This window comes from Nycticebus coucang, chromosome 4 (genome assembly GCF_027406575.1).
Source record: "Nycticebus coucang isolate mNycCou1 chromosome 4, mNycCou1.pri, whole genome shotgun sequence".
Taxonomy (NCBI): Eukaryota; Metazoa; Chordata; class Mammalia; order Primates; family Lorisidae; genus Nycticebus; species Nycticebus coucang.
Genome location: NC_069783.1, coordinates 18,320,826 through 18,343,352, shown reverse-complemented (window position 1 = coordinate 18,343,352; position 22,527 = coordinate 18,320,826). Strand labels below are relative to the sequence as shown.

Sequence of the window (22,527 nt, the reverse complement as noted above, 5' to 3'; positions counted from 1 at the left end):
CCAACCAGGTATTCTCTTAGTTGAGGACTGAAAAAGTGTTGACATTTGCACTTCCCTCTTAAAGTGCTACCATAAGGGGTAACCCACTCGTAACCAATGTCGTATAGGAGCATGGACAGACCCTATGCGTTTCGTTTAGAAAATTTTTGTCTGGAAGTAATTTCATAATTTTCTGCATTTTATTAGGGTTGGGTTTTGTTTCCAAAGAAGGATCAATTAATGGTCAGACCTTGCCTGAGGAAGGAATTGAGTTACTTTATCAATATTTATTTTGGCAAATCCATTTTCCTTTCTTTTTATAGGAAACATACATTTAATATTTTTAAGAGTTGAAATTTAATAAAATTATAAAGTGTAGAATTATTATAGAAACTGTTGACTATCAATGTATTCTTTTAATATTATCCTTATTTTATAAAGCCCCATTTGCTTTATAAAAATAATTTTTAAATTATTAAGTCTGGTAGGACATCTTTTACCTGAAAATTGTATATTTTGTTTTGCAATAAAATATAAACAAGTGTATCTTTTTCTTGCTCATAATTTATAGAAAAATAGAATTATAAGATTAATATAATTATAAATTTTGAAACTTTTCTTTCCAAATGCACATCTTCAGCAGATCAGAATCTTAGATCATTTAACAAAAGAATCTTAATCATTTGATACACATTTAGCTTATAGAACTCATATTGTTCTGTTTTATGTGATTAAAAAATGAGTTTTAATTTTGAAATAGCATTATTTATTATAAACTTAAAACTTTATTGTATGACTTTTGTGACATACATAACTGTAAACACCTGGGTGACTGAATGGTATAATTGCTTTCCTAGTGGAACAAAGCTGTTGAATTGGCTACAAATCATAGTATGAAAGAAATTGGATCTCTGTTAGCTAGGTATGCATCTCACTTACTGGAAAAGAATAAAATTCTTGATGCGATAGAACTCTATCGGAAAGCCAATTACTTTTTTGATGCTGCTAAACTCATGTTTAAGGTAATGTAGTGATCTTGGTGAGTATATGGTTAGTTCTAGTTACAATTCTTTTGTATACATGTTTTCCATTTTCTTTGAAAACAAATATTTGTTATAGCAAAATCCCTCTGGTTTTATTACTACTGCAACTATGCATTATTTATTAATGCTATATGGTATTATTACCTACCTATATAATGCTATATAGTATTTTACTGATAAGGCTATTTACTAATTTTTTTTTTTTGAGACAGTGTCTCTCACTCTGTCACCCTGGGTAGAGTGCCATGGTGTCATAGCTCACTGTAACCTCAAACTCCTGGGCTTAAATGAGCCTCTTACCTTAGCCTCCTGAGTAGCTGAGACAACAAGTGTCCACCACAATGCCTGGCTAGTTTTTTTTCTATTTTTAGTAGAGATGGGGTCTCACCGTTGCTCGGGCTGGTCTCTGACCTCCTGAGCTTGAGCAATCCACCTGCCTTGGCGTCCCAGAGAACTAGGATTACAGTCATGAGCCATTGGTCCTGGCCACTATTTACTAATATTAGCAACTTACTTATACCTAAACAATTGTATATTTAATACTAAAGGTTAACAAAGAGTTAAAGAATTTTCTGGACTAAAAAAGTATTTAATACAAATTCCTACAACTAGGAAGTAAATTTTGTTGATAATAGAGTTTTGAATCCTTTTAAATGCACAAGTTTTATATATTGTACTTTACATAATATCCATTTGGAGGAAAGTTTTGAATCCTTTTAAATGCACAAGTTTTATATATTGTACTTTACATAATATCCATTTAATGCAGAATTAATGTATACAAAGTTTACTTTCTGTTATATTCTTTTTCATTCAATTTAATGAACAAAGAAAAATTACCCTCAAAATTAATTAATTAATTATTTATTTATTTGAGACTGAGTGTCAAGTTGTCGCCCTAGCTAGAGTGCTGCCTCCAGCTCTTGGGCTCCAGTGATCCTCTTGCCTCAGTTTTTCTATTTTTAGTAGAAATGGGGTCTCACTTTTGCTTAGGCTGGTCTCGAACTCCTGAGCTCAAGCAATCCACCCACCTCGGCTTCCCAGAGTGCTAGGATTATAGGTGTGAGCCACCGTACCCAGCCCCTCAAAATAATTTAAATAAATGTAAACTTCTAGAGGGTGCATCATGTTCACACCATTGTACTATTGTGCACGTGGTACATTATTTTTAATATCTTTGTATTATGGAAAATAACTAGCCATTTCATCAACACTTTCTTCCTTCTGATTTAGTTAACAGCACCTGTTATTGTCTGAGATTGATTTCAGTTATAACTCCAAGGGCTTAAATGCTAAGAACTAAGTACAGATGGGTACTAAGGAAACGAAAATGAATTTTAAAATATTTGTCATTATAGGTGGTATTTATATTCCATCCTACTGATTTTTCCTCTTTTTTTTAGAGAGTCAGATTTCAGTTAAGTTTTGGAAATGATTATATTTGTACAAATATAGATTAAGAAGGATATTCCCACAATTTTGTAAATGTTTAAAGATTGCAGATGAAGAGGCAAAGAAAAGAACTAAACCTTTACGTGTCAAGAAACTCTATGTGCTGTCAGCTTTACTTATAGAACAATACCATGAACAAATGAAGAATGCCCAACGAGGAAAAGTTAAAGGAAAGAGTTCAGAGGTAAGGCAGAACATTAAATATCATTAATCATCCGAAGTGTTTAAGAAAAAACAGAACTACCAAACTTCTCTTTATGGACAAGTCGTTTAATTTACATGTCTGCGGGCAGTGCCTATGGATCAGTGGGTAGGGCACTGGCCCCATATGCTGAGGGCGGCGGGTTCAAACCCAGCCCCGGCCAAACCGCAACAAAAAAAAATAGCCGGGCGTTGTGGCTGGCGCCTGTAGTCCCAGCTACTTGGGAGGCTGAGGCAAGAGAATTGTCTAAGCCCAAGAGCTGGAGGTTGCTGTGAGCTGTGACACCGCAGCACTCTACCGAGGGCAATAAAGTGAGACTCTGTCTCTACAAAAAAAAAAAAAAAAATTTAGATGTCTGCATTCATTTTCTTAAGTAATAAAAAAGCAGTGACTGACTTAGAATTACTGGTTTTATTCAAATTTAGAAATTTCTATTTAAAAATATTGAGAATTATATTTTCTACAATATTAATCTGTATTCTTTGCTTTAATTTCTTATTTTTGTTAAAAATTTCATTTATCTGGTAAATCTTTCTAATCAGTGCATTTAAAAACTTCCCTAGAATAGAATGTGTATTATTTTAATAAATGAATCTCTTAGTAACTTAAAGTTTAATCAATTGTATTTAAAAATTTGATAATACCAGTTTTACAAAATATGAATTAGAATAGAAAATTTAATCTGTAATGACAGTCATGTAATGGTAAAATCTGGTCATTTAGATATTTTAATGTATAAATACTTCCAAACTTAATTTTAATGACCCTTGTTATGTGGGAGTTGACACTGTGTGTGTTGGTGCTGACTTTACTTGTAGGCTACTTCTGCTTTGGCTGGTTTGCTGGAAGAGGAAGTTCTGTCTACAACTAGTCGTTTCACAGATAATGCGTGGAGAGGGGCCGAGGCTTACCACTTCTTCATACTTGCGCAGAGACAGCTGTATGAGGGATATGTTGACACTGCATTGAAGACAGGTGGGCATGTCACCCCATGTATAGTATTTCTGAAAAATTACAAATTGAGTTACAAAGATATATCTTTCAATATGCCCTGTCCGTGCCTGCTGTGGACACACCAGCACCATCAGCTGGTAAGCCGATTGAAAGTACAAGCTTGCAAGAGGTGGACTCCCCAGAGGTGCAGGAGAGCCCCAAGTAACCTCTGCCATGACCTTTTATTGAGGTCCCACATACAAAGACTACATGCTTAAGGATCACTACTTGCTCTTTCCCACGGGCTCGACTCCCACCCTGATGCACTATAAATGTTCAAAGTCCAACACCTGCTTGCTTGAGGGCTTGTCTCCAGGCTGCAAAACATCTCCATGCTGGCTAGATTGTCCCGTTCCCAGTGCCTCCCTCAAGAACTGGTGACTGTTCCTATAAGCATGGTGTTCAGTCTCCTACAATGCCCTTATATTAATTATTATTATTATTATTTTTTGAGACAGAGTCTCAAGCTGTTGCCTGAGGAGGGAGAGTGCTGTGGTGTCACAGCTCACAGCAACCTCAAACTCTTGGGCTCAAGTGATTCTCTTGCCTCAGCCTCCCAAGTAGCTGGGACTACAGGTGCCCACCACAACGCCCATCAATTTTTTGGTTGTAGTTGTCATTGTTGTTTGGCAGGCCCAGGCTGGATTTGAACCCACCAGCTCCCGTGTATGTGGCTGGCGCCCTAGCTGCTGAGCTACAGGTGCTGAGTCCCTTATATCAATTTTAATAACTTTGTTTTTATGCATTTTTTTATGCTTGAGATTATGCCATATATAATTTGTTTTGTGCCACTCTTTGAAGTCCTTTGTATTTTTTTACTATATAGAAAACAATACATAGAGTTCACAGAAATGTCAGAAGTTTTAGATAAGCAAAAGGGACATGTAGCAGGGGTGTCCAACCTATGGCTTGTGGGCCACATGCCGATTATTTCAGGCTTGTTTTGCTTATCTGTGGTGTTGGATATGTGGAAATTATGCACAGACCTTTGTTTTGCTCATCAGCGTTTTTAGCATATGTGTTTTTAATGTTTGGCCCACCGCTCTTCTAATGTGCAACAGAAAAAAAGAAAGGTTGGACACCCCGATAGCATTTATATGGCTATATATTCAAAGTTAAACACTTCACAACCAAGTTCATATCCTTTTAGAGACATATATAGGAGCATATGTTTATTTTTAAAGGTTTTTTTTTTTTTCAGACAGTCTCTCTGTTGCCCAGACCAGAGTGCCATGGCATCAGCTAACTCATAGCAACCTCAAACTCTGGAGTTCAAGTGATCTTCCTGCCTCAGCCTCCCAAGCAGCTGGGACTATAGGTGCCCATTATAATGCTTGGCAATATTTTTCTATTTTTAGTAGAGATAGGATCTCACTCTTGCTTAGGCTGGTCTTGAACTCCTGGGCTCAAGGGATCCTTTAGCTTTGGCCTCCTAGAGTGCTAGGATTACAGGAGTGAGCCACCATGTTCAGCCTTAAAGTTTTTTATTTTTAAATATATTTATTTAAAAAATAATTTTGTTTTTTGTAATATTAGGAGTATAACAAGGCATACTTTTGTATTCTTTTAAAGAACAATATGTTGTAAAGTATCTTCATATTTTTCCTATTTTTTGCTATAGGATTTATCTTGTTTTTTTATAGAAATTATCTAGTAATTTCAACCCCAAACAGTAAAATACAAAGAAAAAAGTAAAATAATCTAATAATCTATAAGATAATCCCACAAGCAAGAGATAATCATTGCTATATTTGGGTAAATTTCCTTTTAGATATTTCTCTGTGCTGGAGAAATGTAGTTCTCTTTCCTCATTGTTAAACTTAGATTTCTGCCATCATTTTTAATAGCTATGTAATATTTCATGGTATTTTAAAACTATAATTTATAGAAAATTATTTACATGCACCATCAGAATTTCAGTTTCTTTTTAACAATAAGAATATTTTAGAATTTATACAAGTATGAGAGTTATGTTCTAAACTAAAGCATACGAAAGAGTAAACCATTACTGTTTCAGCGTGGCCATGACGCAGTGCAAGCGCGTCACCATCCATCCCATCCTGCCTCTGTCACAGTGGTAAAATAGTCCACTTGCTGCTCAGATCATTACAAAGTGCATGTCACACCCTAATCCTAATAGATCATGAACCTGTATTCTTTTTTTTTTTTTTTTTTTTATTAAATCATAGCTGTGTACATTAGTATGATCGTGGGGCACCATACATTTGGTTCATAGACTGTTTGACACATTTTCATCACACTAGTTAACATAGCTTTCGTGGCATTTTCTTAGTTATTTTGCTAAGACCTTTACATTCCACATTTACTAGGATTCACAATGGTATAATTTTTGGAAAAAGAAGGACTTTTTAGAGAAATTTTTATTTTACTGTTTCTGGAATATACAGGGATGATTTTTATTTTTTCATTATTTTTATAAGAGCTCTGTAGAGATTACATAGAGAGTATCTAATAACCCTCTTTCATATATGTTGATTTTCCCTAGCATTATAAGTTATCATTACTTAACCTTTCTAAGTGAGAAGTTCCTCAAGGAAAATTCACTTATTATGGTACCTGGACATTGTGAGCTCTTAATATGTGGTAACACGATAATGATATTAATTGTCTTTTTTGGTAGAGTCATTTCTGTCCGTCTTTTCATATTTTTCACTCACAGCTTATGCTTGGGAAGTGCATCACATCAAGGTTATTAAATATTACATTATATTACAGCTTTTTAGTTATTGTAAAACCATTTATTAAGCATGTATTCTTTCCTCACATATTTAAAATTCTACCTTCATTGAACTAAATTAATACATATTCTTAATTCCTTCCTACCAGACTGTTATTTTCTCTTCATGTATTTCTATTCTAGTACTATCCTCTTAGTCATGTTACTTCCACATTTTAATATCTAGTATTTAAGGTCTCCTTCATTACTCTTCTTTTTGAAAAAAAATTTCGCTATTTTTTTTGTATTTGTCATCCAGAGCAACTTTACCCACCTCAATCAGTGGCAGTCCCGTTGGATTTTAGATTAGAATTGCATTAATTTCATACATGAATATTGGGATCATTTGTATGAATATTCTTATCCAGAAACATCATTTAAAATTTGTGTTTTTAAGATTTGTTTTAAATTGATACATAATAGTTGTACATTTTCATGAGCTACATGTGATATGCACAGTGTGTCATACAAGCAGACAATGTGTGATGCCCAAATCAAAATAATTAGCATTCAGCATTTGTGTGTGTGTGTGTGTGTTGGGAACATTCTAAGTCTTCTCTTCTAGTTATTTTGAAATATGCAATAAATTATTGTTAATTGTAGTCACTTTACAGTGGTATCAAGCCCTGGAACTTAGTTCTTCTTTTTAACTGTGTATATCCCTTAATCAATCTCCCTTCACTGCTCCCTCCCCAGTAACCTATTCCAGTCTCTGGTAACCATCATTTTACTCTTTCTAAGAGATCAACGTTTCTCGCTCCCACATATGACTGAGAATATGCAATATTCATCAGAAACTTTAATTTCCCCACGGTTCTGTGGTTGCTGCTGTGCTTGGAATCATAGGAGTGGAAAAGCTTCCAAGTACTTGGTAGCCCACTGGTCACCAACAGAAAGGAGTGTGGGAAGGAGAAAGGGATCCCTGCCTTGCTTCTTCACTGGCTCTGAGCCTTTCTGGGGTTCATTCTTGCAGATTATTTTTTTCTTTTTCCTCTTCCTTTTCTGCTTCACAATTCTCCTCTATGAGGTCCCAGTACTTCTTTCTCTGACCTACATCTAAGCTGTGTCCTTTCTCCCCTTTCCTTTATCTGAAACCTTCCTTTCTCTCTGGGATGGTCTGGTAAGCACTGTTTCTGTCAGCCATCTTGACTGGTCTTTCATTCTAGAAACATCAGTTTTAAAAAGCTATTTGTGTATCTGTATTTCTCTGTAAAGATTTGTAGTTTTGTTCTTGTATGCTCTGAACATTTCTTTTGTAATTTATTCCTATTCATGTTGTCATTAGCAATGGGACTGTACAATATTTTTTTGAAATTTTTTAGTTACATATAAGAATAATTTTTTATTTTTATATTTTTATTTTATAACTGACTTTCATTTAATTTTAGCTGATTAATGTATTAGTATGTTATAAAATTATATACTATATGATAATTATTTTTTATACAACTTATATATCATTTTCTAGACTTATATATTAAAAAGAATTAGACCTTTAACTTGAGATACTTTATATACTGGGTGAAAATATCCACATGCCTCAGGTTCTTTTTTGTCTTTCAGTGATAAGATGATCTAAAACAATGTATGCCTTGTAAGTTATTACTTGTGAACCTACTTTGCTCCAGATGTGAAATTAGACTGTATTGTTTATTGTAACTAAGTTATTGTATTTTGTATAAATTGTTATTGTATTTTGTATAAATTTCTTCCGCTAAACTTTGTTGTAAACACTTGACCCCAGAACTAGTTTATTAGGAATTTAATTGCAAAATTCATGAATATACTGTTTCAAACTTGCTTTATGAAATTTCCAAAAGTCTCCATACATATGGAAAATGGGAAATTGTAGCTAACTTTGCCTTTGTTTACAAAATATTCATTATACAATATTTACAAAATATCGTCTACATGTTGGCCACCTCTTTCTATACACACACACAGTCTTCCCTCCTGCTCATGGCAAACGTGTTCCAGAGTATCTGTTGTTAGGCAGTTTTTCCTATGTATGGAGACTTTGGGAACATCCTGTATTATGTTAAGATTTTTGTTTTTAATTTTTTTTATGTTAAGATTTTTTTTTGAGATTGTAAAGTCTAGAGAAGACAAAGACACAAATTGTTTCCAAATCTGATATTAATCCTACAATGTATTTTAAGAAAAGATTTTTTTCTCCAATATAGAAAAAATGGAGATGGTAACTCTCAAAATAAATTTTCTGAATGGACATTTAGAGACTCATTTTCACTTCTTTTTTTCTCAAGGTCCTGTTGTTTCAGTAAGACAAACAAAAATTCAAAAATCTGTTTAAAGAACCACAAAGTGAGAACATAAGATTTCATTACTACTTTGCCTTTTTTCTTTTTCACAGAAAGAAACTTGTTATATCATCTTGAGAATCACAGCTAGCACAATGTAATATTAATTTACTTTTCCTGGATTGCCACAGGAATTTCTAACATTAAAGGAAGAAAAGATGGATGTTTTGACAACACGATTGTTTTTGTCTGTGTGTGTATTTCTAAGATGGCAGAGCCACGTGAATCCTTTGGTGGTTATTTTGGTAGAACCCAAGCTGATAGCTGGCTTCATAGAACCCTGGAGATCATGTAGCCTACTTCTTCCTACTAGTGTTTTCATCTGTTTACTTTAAGGTTGTTAAAGTTCATGCCAGTTAAACTAAAACACCTTAACTAAGATTCCTTCCCTCACGTGTTCATGATATTTTACTTACTTTTAAAAATACAAATTGTCCCTTTTTTCTTAGCTCTTCACCTGAGGGACTATGAAGACATCATCCCTGCCGTTGAGATCTACTCTCTGTTAGCTCTCTGCGCATGTGCCAGCAGAGCTTTTGGCACGTGTTCAAAAGCTTTTATTAAGCTTGAATCTTTAGACACCCTCAATGCAGAGCAGAAACAGCAATATGAAGACCTTGCTCTAGAAATCTTCACCAAACATACTCCAAAAGATAACAGAAAATCTGAATTGGATAGCCTTTTGGAAGGGTAGGCTGAGCTATTTTGCCTTATTAGAAACTTGAAGTTCGATGTGTTTAAGATAGAAATTAAAGCACTAAATTTTTATGCAATTTAAATTAACACCACATCTTGTTTTAGTCTTGTGAGTATATCAATGCTTTCTTTTTGTTGTAAAATATTTTTATTGTCAAAGTTTTTACTTGAAAAATTTTTTGAAATGAATGTATTTTATTGAAGTTAATCTTGAGATTTTAAAATTCTTGTTTATTATTTTTTATTCTTGTTTTATGTGTACTTAATGAATTAAGTTAGACTAATTAGAAGCTTTAAGGTGTAATTAATTATTTTTCCTCTTATTTTTACAGTGGAGAAGGGAAACTGCCAACATGCGTTGCCACAGGAAGCCCAATTACTGAGTATCAATTCTGGATGTGCAGTGTGTGCAAGCATTGTGTTCTTGCTCAGGAAATAAGTAACTACAACTTCTGTCCCTTATGCCATAGTTCAGTGGGATGAAGGAATGATGAACTGTGTACATGGTACAGTTGTAAAATAAAGGTAGCAAATATACATAACTGGAACTGTTTATGTAATAAGGTTGAGTTTTATAAGCTTTATATGAAAATCAAGTTCATCATCTTATAGTTGTATTTCTACACAAGTTATATGTTAATATAATAAAGTTTTGTACAGAGATTCATCTGTGAAATAAAGCTGTTTTCCATATAAAACTTAATCAGAATCAACCTATTTTTTATCTTTCTATCTATCTTTTATCTATCTTATGGTTGGTTACATGGTACCATGGAAATATTCCAAATAAGAAATGTATTTATTCAAAGGGTCAACGGTACTAATCCATTGAAAAGTCTTGGAGGAAGGGTGGCATATAGGGGAAACATGGGAGGGGAACAAAGATGACTTTAATAGAATTGACATAACCTGTATTGTGAGGCGGTTAAACAATGAGCTCTCTTTCTAGGGGTTTACTTTTCATTAAATAAGGATTGAATGTTTTCTATATTTTATTTCCAGAAGTGAATGAGAGTATTTTCAGACAATTTTTACAGTTTAAATTATTTCTAATACCCTTATTCTTCATCTGTTTCAAAGTCTTCCCTTTTAGTCTGCTTCAAGAGATAGCATTTGGCATTAACTGTTTTATACTATTGTGCAGAAAACTTAATTTTATCTAAAATAATTTTATCTAATAATTTTATCTAAAACTTAATTTTATCTAAAATAATAAGAGCTTACACAAAAAATATTTACTTGTAGTTATAGTTTCTGCTGAAACAATTGTCACCAAGTTGGGCCCTTCATTTAAACAACTCTCTTATATAGGGAATGAGTCTTTGTTGATATACATGTGTTTTGATTTATTATCATTAATTTAAAAGAGAAAAAATTGTGGTCATTAATGATAATTTTTTTATCTCTCTCATAAAGCTAATAATGTTCTCCATTTATTTTTCATGGACTCATTTCTTATGGCTAAAGACCAGACTTTAGCACTATTTTATCAAGACTACTTTCTGGGGGCGGCGCCTGTGGCTCAAAGGGGTAGGGCGCCGGCCCCATATGCCAGAGGTGGCGGGTTCAAACCCAGCCCCGGCCAAAAAAAAAAGATTACTTTCTGAAGTTTGGAGGAGTGAACAAAACTTAGTTCATGCTCTCAGTGTGACATATGTGGTCCTGTAGACACCAGTAAACCTGTTCTAATTTGGGAATAGTGAGCTATGAGGAGAAATTTAGAGCCCAGGTGAACTTATGATAGATAGGGGGCTCATGTGCCTCAATAAAATGAGAATATTGGAAGTCTTTGAAATCTTTCTTTTTTTTTTTTGTAGAGACAGAGTCTCACTTTATGGCCCTCGGTAGAGTGCTGTGGCCTCACACAGCTCACAGCTACCTCCAACTCCTGGGCTTAAGTGATTCTCCTGCCTCAGCCTCCCGAGTAGCTGGGACTACAGGCACCCGCCACAATGCCCGGCTATTAATCTCTGTCTCTTTTCATGTGCATTGTGGAAAATGATATTGGCATGATGATAGCATACTACCAAGCAAGCTATCATGGAACATAGAAGCTTATAAACCAAATGAGGATGTTCAAAACATGTGGTTTATTAAATCAATTTGAAATACACAGTGATGAACAAGGAGAAAGTAGTGGGGCAGATTAACACTAGTATGGTAGAGTAGAAACAAAAAAAAAATAAGAAAAAAAATATCAGTGTAGAGCAGAGGGGTATACTAAAAGAAGAAAAATAAAAGAAAAACAAGAAAAAAATGAAGGATAGGGTGCCATTGGAGTGGAAAGACCACATTGCATGGGGATATCCAGTTTTCCTAGCACCATTTGTTAAAAAGACTGTCTTTATGACAATACTACACTGTTTTGATCATTACAGCTTTGTAGTAATTTTTGAAATCAGGAAGGGAGAGTCCTTCAACTTTGTTCTTTTTCAAGATTATTTTGGCTATTTCAGGTCCCTTGAAATTCCATATGAATTTTAGGATGGATTTTTCTATTTTTTACAGAAACATTGAGATTTGGGCAAAGATTCCATTGATTCTGTAGATCACTTTGTATAGTATTAACACTCAACAATAACTCTTCTAATCCATGTACAAGAGATACTTTTTCATTTATACCTTTTTAAATTTCTTGAATGTTTTGTAGTTTTTATCTTACAGTCTTTCACCTTCTTGGTTAAATTCCTAAACATTTTGTTCTTTTTGATGTTATTATAGATGGAATTGTTTTCTTAATTTCTTTTTTTGGATTTTTCATTGTTAGTATATAAAATGCAACTAATTTTTGAGTGATTCTATATCTGCCTCTTTGCTAACTTTATTAGTTTTAATAGTTTTATTTTTTTGGTGGACTCTAAGGTTATCTCTATATAGACAGGATTATTATAAAGAGCGTAGCATTTGTGAATAAAGATAATTTTACTTCTTCCTTTCTTATCTGGATGCTTTAACATTTTTCTTTTTTTGCCTCATTGCTCTGGCTAGAACTTCCAAAGCTATTTTGAATAGAAGTGGTGAAAATGAGCATATTTGCCTGACTTCGAAGAAGCTTTCAGTCTTTTCCACCATTGAATATGATGTTCAGATTGGGCATTTCATATATGGCTTCTATTATGCTGACGTAGACTCCTATCCCTAGCTTGAGTGTTTTTATTACAAAAGCATTTAGAATTTTTTCCTCAACCAATAGAGATGATCATATAGTTTTTCATACATTTTGTTAGTGTACTCTATTGCACTGATTGATTTTCATATGTTGAATCATCCTTGCATTCCAGAAATAAATTCCACTTTGTATAGTGTTTAATTTTTGAATATGTTAATGAAATTTATTTGCTAGCATTTTGTCGAGGATTTTTACATTAGTGTTATAAAGGACCTTGGTCTGTAGTTTTCATCTAGTGTCTTTGTCTGGCTTTGGTATCAAAGCAGTGCTTTCTTTATAGAAAGAGTTAGGAAGTTTTCCCTACTTCTCAATTGTTTAGAAGAGTTTAAAGAATGGTGTTGGTTCTTCCTTAAATATATGGTAGAATTCATCAGTGAAGCTATTAGGTTCAGACTTTTTGTCAGGAGGGTTTTATTGTTGTTTTTTAAATTACAGATGCAATCTCTTCACTAGTTACTGGTCTATTCAGATTTTCTGTTTCTTCATGATTGAATCTTGGTAGGTTTTCTGTTAACAACCCAGCCCCGGCCAAAACTGCAAAAAAAAAAAAAAAGAATTTGTTCATTGTATCTAGGATATCCAATTATTTGGAAGTCTCTCATAGTACTCTCCTATAATCATTTTTTTTGTAGAATAGGTAGTAATGTCCCCACTTTCATTTCTGACTTTAGTAATTTGAGTCTTTTTTAAATAGTTGAGGTTTATTAATTTTTATTAGTCTGCTCGAAAAACTAACTTTTGGTTTTGTTGACTTTCTCTCTTGTTCTTCTGTTTTGACGTTTATTATTTTCTTCCACTGCTAGGTTTGGGTTTGTCACTGAATATTTAAAGTGTTAATAAAAAGCGTATGTTATTTTTATAAATGTTTATATTTCCACAACTGTTTTAATATAATTGGTTTCCTTTGTAATCTCTTATTTTAAATACACTTGAAAACATTTAGGAGACATAGGCTTCATCAGACTATTAAAGGGTCCATGGCACAAAAAACGTTAAGAGCCTTACTCCTATCTAGAACACTTCCTCCCAAACTCCAATCTTCACCAACTATCCTGCTATTTTCCCTTTAGATCGCTGGGTGTTAGACATGAGTGTCCTTGTTATTCTTTTTTTTTTTAACCTGTGGCCTTTACACTCGCTGTTTCTTCTGTCCCCTTGTTCACTGGGTGAGGTTTTCTCATCTCCCAGTTATATTTTTCATTTTCACTTTTTTCTGACGGAAAGGGGCGCAAGTATTTTGGGTAGTAAAACAGAATCGAGAGATGTGGGGAAGATGCAGAACAAGTACATTCTGTACCATGGATAGGAAAGCTTTACATCATTTCAATTTAAACCAAACATCATGTTCCTAATGAATTACTATTTGGATTTCTCTTTGACATACACAGGCAGAGAATGTAAACTAACATCAAAGATCCCAGACTCCCATAATAAATTATTTAATACTGAATACAATTTTAGAGGGTCAAAAAGTGGAGAAATTTGCCCTAGGGTCGTGGGAGAACAAAGCTCTTGGAATTTCGACACAAAGTGTCTCAGGTTAGCCAGGCGAACTCCGAACACCCTCAAGTAGAGTTTTGCCAAGTGGGGGATGCTGAATCGGAGGGAGATAAAAAGTTGGCCTGCCAATTAGCCATTCTTAATCGTGGTTTCTTCTGCTTCCGCCATAATCGTACACCGAGCCCGACTCCGGCGGGTGAACACGTAGCAACGTCAGACAGCTGACTTGGAAAGCAGTTTGCTATTGTGGCTCTGATGCTTTTCTGGGAAACAGAGGAGTCTGGACCATTCTGTACGGTAATGAACACAGAAACACAATTCACAAAAGCCTGCGCGAACTCCCGAGCACTTTGCCAGCGGCCGGCCAGTTGTCTCGCGAGACGACGGGTGCGCAGACGGCACACACGCAGTGCCCAAGTTTTGCTTTCGAACTCCAGGGTGCGGAAGGTGTTTGTGGTGCAGCCTCTAATCGCTCAGAAATCAATCTCCATTCCATACCGCAAGCTAGTCCTTCGACCGCTATGGAAAGACAGCAGGGGCAAGAAAGCTGCGCAACGCTAGCACTTGCCCAGGCTCACTTCAAGAAGGGCGAGTACGCCGAGGCCGAGGCGCTCTACTCCGCTTACATTGGGCAGTGCGCCTGTGCGGTCTCTGTCCGCGCGAGTCCCGGGAGGTAACTATCGCGAGAAGTTGGGGGCGGCGGAGTCTCCCCGGGTGTACGAGTGGCTGGGGTCTCCCGGGTCCCTTGGTGGGCCCGCTGATGTTTGTCTTCCCAGAGGGGCCAAGGCGAGGTCTAGGACAGAGTTGGCAGAGGACGCGGGGTTGAGGCCGTGTGCGGGGACGATGCGAGGAGTTTCCGAAGCGGAGCCCTCTGCCAGTCCTCCGGTGCGGCCGCTGCCTTTCACCTCGACGTCCCGCCTGCAGCGCTGCTTCCTCTCCGATCCGGAGCCTTACGGTGCTTTCCCTCTCGTTAGTGTAACAGGCGATGTGTCCGAGACCTGAGGAAGGGCAGGAGATGCTGCTGGGTGGTGCCACTCCGACCAAGACCTCACAGCATTTTTATGAAAAACAGTTAAGCATGTGGAAACGAGTGTAATGAACATCGGCTTCAGTATTACCCAGACCTAGTATTCATCCATGGATATTTCAGAACACATTGCTAAATGTTAAGGACACTTAAAAGATAATCATAATACCAATATTATCACATAATTTCTTAAAAAGTCAAAATTTTAACTTAACTGACTGACTAAAAGGTTGTGTTCTTCCGTCGGTTTACAGTTGGTTCAAATCAGGATACACACCAGGTCTCATCTCTTAAGGTCCTTCCTCCCTCCTCCCCCCCCCCCCGTTCCGTTTATGTGCTGAGAAGACCGATTCCTTTGTCTTGAGCCTTTATTTTAGATTTGCTGATTGCATTTCTCTGATTTCATTTAATATGGTCATCTTTTTATTTTGCTTGTGAATTGGTAGTTAAATTTTGAGATTCGATATAATTCAGATTCAATATATGCAAGAATATTTCTTAGGGTGTGTGTGTGTGTGTGTGTGTGTGTGTGTGTGTGTGTGTGTGTGTGTGTGTGTGTGTGGGGTGTACTTCCAGCTGGAAGCCTGCAATGTCTGATTATCCTTTTGTGATTAGCAGGCTGCCTGCTAATATGTGCTTGCCCAAGGCATCTTTGTGGTGTAGCATACAGGTTTTACCTTTGTCGTGCTTGTTGTTGCTGTGAAGTGGACCAGGAAAAGAAAGAGTTGCCTGCACCATCACCTTCTCTCTCCTCAAAGATTAGTTTTTTCATGACAGGATGCTAGCTTTTCTTTTCTGTTGAGGCTCAACCAAAACCAAGGACTTGATTCTTATCCTGTTTGTTAAAACTCAGGTGGAGTTAAGCCAAAAAGATAAAATTGTTTTCTCATTTCAGGAATACATTAGAATATAATTAATAAAAGTTTCTGAACAGGTGGTAAGATGGTACTACCTCCTTGCCTCATTGGACCCCTCCTAAAAGTAAAAATTAGTAAACATTGGAAACTTAGTTTCCTATCCTTGTTTCAAGCACTAAGAATAGACTCATATACTAGGTTTCAAAAAATATTCATCAGGAATAGGTATGTTGCTGCTGTCTAGTCTTGTTTTTCTTCCTCCTTTATACATCTCAGAGAACAAAAAGCTGAGAACAAAAGCTTTTTACAAGTATAGGAATTAAAATTTGCTGTGGCTTAGCAGAAGGGAGATCAACATGCTGGAATTCTGGTCTTGGTTCTGCCACATGACTAGCACCTTTTCTCATCCTCAGTTTCTCATCTGTAAAAAGAGCCCTCAGTTTCCTTCCGGTTCTAGGAACTCATGGGCTGAAACTGCATTCTGTCATTTTAACTTTTTCCCTTAAATTTATCTTTTGGTGTTTATATGTATTTTAAAAATACTGGGTCACTGAATCATTTTGAATATCCAAAGGCATAGCCTGAGCCAACCTAATTTTCAAATTTTGTTGTTGTTGTTAAAGTTAGCAAATGCTAAAATCCACATTTGGATCGGGTAATTTTGGTTTATTTACATTATAAGAAATATTATCATTAAAACAATATTACAAAAAAATTCAGCTTCAACTGTTAGCCCATTTCTTTAAAATATGAAACAAATTTCTATGAAAAGTAGGCTTGTAGAATTTGTTGTAATGAGATCTAATTTTAAATTTGACATTTTATGATCCTCTGAATATATTAAGAATTAATATATCAGTTAATACATAGTTAATATTAAGAATTTATAACAGTTTTGAAGCTTCAAATTGAATGCCTGGAACCTTATTGGCATCTTCAGGCTGCATTTTTCTTCAGACTCTACTGGACAGCAGTTTGACTAGTGTCAGCAGAGAGAGATGAAGGGCGTGTGCCCTCTCTTCCCTAGGTTTTAACAAGAGGTGCTAAAAGGTATTTATCTGGATGTTAGTGGCATCCAGAAGAATCCTTGTACCCATTCTGAGTCATACCTCTCAGAGGGAAATTTTCCAAAATTGCAACAGTTCCTGTCCATTTTAGCAAGCTTAGAGTGAAGGAGGGAGGCTCCTGGGCTGTGAGGACTTATGGTAGCAGTAGTTACAGTCTCTGTCTGAAATTGCAAGGATCAAGATGTTAAGAGAAGTAGCTTTTAGTAACACTGACTGTAGTCACATATATTTTCTGGGAACTCTGGAGTAAAATAAAGAAATTACAGATAAATTTAACCTGCATCTTCTGTTTGGTGCAAATTTGAGAATCCCTTTTTTTTTTTTTTTATTTAATTGTTGGGGATTCATTGAGGGTACAAGAAACCAGGTTGCACTGATTGCATTTGTTAGGTAAAGTCTCTCTTACAATCGTGTCTTGCCCCCGAGAATCACTTTAAGAAAAAAAAAAGGGAAACAAAATCATCCCTGACACATCCCTGTCGCACTGTGCAGGTGGTTTGTTCTGTGCAGAGAAAGGTTCAGGACAGCAAGAGGCTGGTCAGAGCTGCCTGGGAGTCCAATCCCTTACAGGAACGGCTGCTGATTTAAAGCTTTTTGGGTATCCCCTAGTACCCTCAGGTGCAGAGCCAGTCCTGCATACAGGATCTCCAAAGTGGACCAGGCAGCTAACGGGGCTAAAGGAGCCCACCCTCCTCAAAAGAAGCGAGCCTGGCATTGGGAGGATCTCCATGAAGGCCGAAGGGAGGGCAGCTCTATACCCAGAGATCATTCCTTGGGGAATCAATGTGTTGAATTTTCACCTAAGGTTAACTTTACTTCTTATTGGTAGAAAATTATTTCAATCTCATTGTTGTAAGGTTACTTAAAAATCTGTGAATAACATTGACTACATTGTGACACGTCCATAACAAACTTGAACTTTGGGCTGGCTTTCCCTTTGGTTGGCATGTGTCTGATCTGTCTTTGCCTGCCGGCGTGTGCTTAGAAAATGAACAGTCATCTCAGCAAAACAAGTTGGCAGTGAACAGGGGCTTTGAACGTGCAATAAAATTAAATGTGCTTTTCAGATTGATATTGTAGGGATAGAGTGCTGCAAAAATAAGGAAAGGTTGAACAAAAATCCATTCCAGTTCTTTGTTTATTTGTACCTTGTTTCTTCAGCGTGGTTTTTCCGCGTAGATACTGCATGTTACAGCCTATGAAGTTTGACAATACCCAAAAGAGAAGGAAGGTGGAAATGCGAGGAATTTGGTAACTGGGTGTTTTTAATGTGAACTTTTTGTTTAAAGCAAATGCAGCCCTGAGGATTTGGCTACTGCGTATAACAACAGGGGGCAAATCAAGTACTTCAGGGTTGATTTTTATGAAGCAATGGATGACTACACATCTGCCATAGAAGTCCAACCCACTTTTGAAGTTCCGTATTACAACAGAGGGTTGATACTGTATAGACTGGGTAAGAATTTTGTTTGTTTGTTTTGCTTTAGTCATTGACCATGTTCTATTATTTCAGAACTCTGAAATGTTGTAAAACTAATGTAGCCATCAAGTTTTAAAGTTATGCGAAATTTAGGTTTAGAGCTTGGAACAAAGGAAGCATTCCTGAGTTTATCTTAGGCTTTCCATAGGCATTTTAGATGGCAGCAGAGCACTGGGGTGGGAATTGGACCTGGGCGCAGGAGTGGAGGTGACCCCATTCCTTTGTGCCTGCACATTCTTAGCTGAGAAATGAGGGTAATGCTGATGGTCGCCTGTAAAAACTTATCTGAGTTAAACTCTTTGAAGACACACAAAACAATAGAAAGTCAAGTTTAAAAGACCCTTGGGTAGAGGCATTAATAGAGGTAGTGTTCCTCATTTCGAGTGTTAAAAAGGAAGTTTTTACACTGCTTCTTAATTTTACTGCAGTTATGTAACGTAAGCGATATATTAGTAGTTTTGGCAAATTTTTATGATTTATGCTATTTATCTGTTAAATCTCAATAAATAAGTCCATAGCTCATTTTATATGTATTATTCCTTAAGGGCACATGAAATTGCTTTGCTAGACACATCCCTATATCATCATCAGGAGAAATTCCTTTATTAGGAATGGTTGGAAGCTCATTAATGTAAAAGCAGAAGTGTGTATATCCAAACTTCGCTGTGAATAATATATAGAAATACTTAAAGCTTTTTTTCTCATTTTCCTTTTTGGGGTTCTGGTGCAGGATATTTTGATGATGCTTTGGAAGATTTCAAGAAGGTATTAGACTTAAATCCTGGATTTCAAGATGCTACTTTGAGCTTGAAACAGACTATTCTAGACAAAGAAGAAAAACAAAGAAGAAATATTGAAAAAAATGACTGAAATGTTAAACTTAATCAAAATACTAATACATGATCTTTACACCTTCATTTAGTTGTGTAATTAAAATAAATACTGAGCCATTTTGATTTACACTTAAGATAAAGAGATTCATATATTAGCACTGAAATGTAAATAATGCACTTAAGGTAGTTAATTCTAGGTTGAATTAACGTTTTTTGTTTTTTTTTTTTATGAAGTGTAAATAAATAATACCAGTGTATACGTGTATATGATTATAGTAAAATATTTAAAGAAATGTGGTATTTTATTCAGGAAAACTATTTTTTGCTATTTCTTTTTTTGTAGTCTTTTATTAAAAAACTTTACATCTGCAAAAAATTTGAAAGTGTAATAAATATCTGTAAACTCTTCACTTAGATTTATCAGTTGTTAACGTTGTGCTACATTTGCTTTTTCTCTATATTTAAATGTGTAACTTTTTGATGAACTATGTGAAAATAAGGTGCAGGGATTGTAATACTTCACCCCTAAAGCTCTCAGCCCCCATCTTTTAAGATTGAAGACGTCCTCTCCTTTATAACAATACCATTAGAAGACCTAATAAAATTATTAAGCAATTATATAATGTCATCCATGCCCAGTTCATATTCAGATTTCCCCAGTTATTTCCAAAAATGTGTAGATTTTAATTTCTAGATCTACATCTGCCAATCATGTTTCGTTGCATTCGGTTATGTCTCTTTGAATTCTTTTAATCTACTATAGTCTCCTGCTCATTTTCTCCCCATAGCATTTGCTTGCGAGTAGGGCTGTTTTATAAAGCTAGATTAGAGAGACGTAACCTATGGGCTTAAAAATGTACACATGTCCTATAGGAGAGCTGAAAGAATCCAACTAACCCTTGATTTTCTCTAGAAATTATTGAGAAGGTTGTTAAGGGTTTAAATATCGAACAGTTTTCTGTCTCTGCATATTGACTGAATATATAGTGAAAGCGCTGTTCAAACTCCATAATAAACCCGGGGTGGGGCGGGAAGGTATAGAGAGGTGCGGACATGACAAAAACCACTTCGTAAATATGAACGTTAAAACATACGTTTTATTCGGGTACTTCCAACAAACGTTTAGGCTCTGCTGAGGCTGTCAAGAACTGGGAATAACTTGAAGGGAAAATAAGCCAAAGCCGGCCGGATCCCATCTCCCTTATTTTTATTTTTTTATTTTATTGCTGTGGTCTGGCTTTCAAAGATTCAGACCCTGCATCTCAGGCTCCCAAACTAGTTTATTGCTGCCGAGTCCCAGGGTGAAAATTACCCCAATCAGGAGAAAGGAGAGTGTATTTGCCTTATAAACATGTTTCCGTAAGACAGAGGAAGGCTCGGAGTAACGTCTGTGTCCTTCTCAGATGCAGTCACCATCATCAGCCTTCACAGGTTTTTTTGAATGTAAGTGATCTCACGAAGCAGAAAAACTAATTGTCCTTTTTGTAGTTAAGTGATAACTGGCAAAATAACATGGAGAATTTAGGCTGCAGGTGAATGAATATTAAGAGGAAATTAAGTTTGATGGCCTAGAAATGAATCTCTGTTTCTAGAATTATTCATATTTTCCCAAATGTTGGGAATCTCTTTAAAAGAACTTAACAAAGTTGCATGAAAATGTATGAAAATCCTTTTTAGGAAAACTATTTTTTAAAAAAGCAAGTTCCCGAGACCTTGGGAGAGCTTAAAAGTCCAAGGAGAAAGAGTCAAATACTTAAATAATACTTAAATAACTTTCTTTTGGCTCATAGTTCTTTACTCTTGACAGAGAGCAGATGTAATATGAAAAAGAAAAATTGTTTTAAAATTTCATTTGCTTTGTCTTTATTATTCAAAATTTCTTCATCCTGTATTAGAAAAATAAATCCCTGAAGTTCAGAATCAGCACTTGTTTTTCTCTTGTGTAATTACTGGGAATAACTAAAGAATAGTACATTTGCCTCCTTTAGCTTCAAAACTTTAAGTAACAGTACATTTGGATTCTAAGTTTGGGATTGACCAATACCTTTGATGTTTACCTTACAAGATACTCTTTTATGTTTATTATTCATATTTCCCACATTTCAGTATTTGTTGAATTCTTTTTCTGCTAGAAAAGTACTCAAACGATAGTTTCCCAGTTTTTTCTCTTGAAAAAAACGAAAGAAATGTGGTTTGTTATAAAGTTTCTCTTTCACAAAGTAAGTTAATAAATGGATTTAAGTTACTTTTGAGTTTAGAAAATTACTCCTGACAGTAGTTGTAAAGCATGTATTTGTTTATTCCTGTAATTTAGAACCGAGTAATAGCAAACTGTAGTCCCACTGGTGGAATAGCAAACTAAATTTCCCAGTCAGCTTTTAGTGATTGTCTATTTTCTATATCTTCCTTGGTTTTTCTCTCTTTCATTGGCCTCTCTGGCCTCTCCATCCTAAATTAAATGTAGGCTTGGCTCGCTGCCATTTTTCAGGTGTTGACTGTCTCTCAGTAGATATAATAATATTTCAGCTTTTTCACTCTGGGCAAACCAATTCAGCATTTACACTGATTTTCATCTCACTGTCTCCCTTACTGCCAAGTTTAACCCCCTTAAAAATTTAACTTGAGGGCGGCGCCTGTGGCTCAGTCGGTAAGGCGCCGGCCCCATATACCGAGGGTGGCAGGTTCAAACCCAGCTCCGGCTGAACTGCAACCAAAAAAATAGCCGGGCGTTGTGGCCGGCGCCTGTAGTCCCAGCTACTCGGGAGGCTGAGGCAAGAGAATTGCTGAAGCCCAGGAGTTGGAGGTTGCTGTGAGCTGTGTGATGCCACGGCACTCTACCGAGGGCTATAAAGTGAGACTCTGTCTCTACAAAAAAAAAAAAAAAAAATTTAACTTGAAAGTTTCAAGTAATTAAACCTATCTCTTGCTTAATGATTTTAATTTGTCTTGGAAATGCATCTGTTAAGTGAAAAGCCATTAAATGAAAAAAATATTTCCATGAATTTGAATTGGAAAAATAGTGAATTCCATTTTAACCCAAGATACCCATTTTCACAGATAGAAAAATGAGCAATAAAAACAAGTTTCTATAAATAACAGCAATTTGAAAGTCAACAGCTTCAATATAAACTGTAATAGCATGAATATTTGCTATGTTTTTTCTTAAGCATTTAA

At 35.7% G+C, this 22,527-nt stretch overlaps 2 protein-coding genes across 5 annotated transcripts in view; both read left to right on the top strand.

The window, feature by feature from the left end:
* Positions 1-10,210, top strand: part of WDR35 (WD repeat domain 35) — a 66,609-nt gene extending 56,399 nt beyond the window's left edge. Inside the window, exons 23-27 of one of the 2 annotated variants that reach the window (XM_053588638.1) lie at positions 837-1,001; positions 2,518-2,658; positions 3,495-3,651; positions 9,174-9,414; positions 9,753-10,210. In XM_053588638.1, coding sequence (XP_053444613.1) covers positions 837-1,001; positions 2,518-2,658; positions 3,495-3,651; positions 9,174-9,414; positions 9,753-9,903 — 855 coding nt within the window. In that variant the 3' untranslated portion in view covers positions 9,904-10,210. The remainder of the gene's footprint in view (positions 1-836; positions 1,002-2,517; positions 2,659-3,494; positions 3,652-9,173; positions 9,415-9,752) is intronic. The other variant, XM_053588637.1, reaches the window with a different exon arrangement.
* Positions 10,211-13,969: 3,759 nt separating this feature from the next.
* TTC32 (tetratricopeptide repeat domain 32) lies at positions 13,970-19,638 on the top strand. Of its 3 annotated transcripts, XM_053588642.1 has the most exons (4): positions 14,784-14,974; positions 15,064-15,160; positions 18,330-18,496; positions 19,251-19,638. In XM_053588642.1, the coding sequence occupies exons 2-4, from the start codon at positions 15,075-15,077 to the stop codon at positions 19,388-19,390; spliced, it is 393 nt and encodes a 130-aa protein (XP_053444617.1). In that variant the 5' UTR covers positions 14,784-14,974; positions 15,064-15,074; the 3' UTR covers positions 19,391-19,638. The 3 variants fall into 3 exon arrangements, with proteins under 3 accessions (XP_053444615.1, XP_053444617.1, XP_053444616.1); XM_053588640.1 differs by lacking the exons at positions 14,784-14,974; positions 15,064-15,160 and adding an exon at positions 13,970-14,762; XM_053588641.1 differs by having other exon boundaries at positions 14,784-15,160.
* The last annotated feature ends 2,889 nt before the right edge of the window (positions 19,639-22,527 follow it).

Coding starts and splice junctions, on each gene's coding strand:
- TTC32 (XM_053588640.1), top strand. CDS start 14,611: ATGGAAAGACAGCAGGGGCAAGAAAGCTGCGCAACGCTAGCACTTGCC. Junction 14,763..18,329: donor GTCCGCGCGAGTCCCGGGAG/GTAACTATCGCG, acceptor TTTTGTTTAAAG/CAAATGCAGCCCTGAGGATT. Junction 18,497..19,250: donor GTTGATACTGTATAGACTGG/GTAAGAATTTTG, acceptor GTTCTGGTGCAG/GATATTTTGATGATGCTTTG.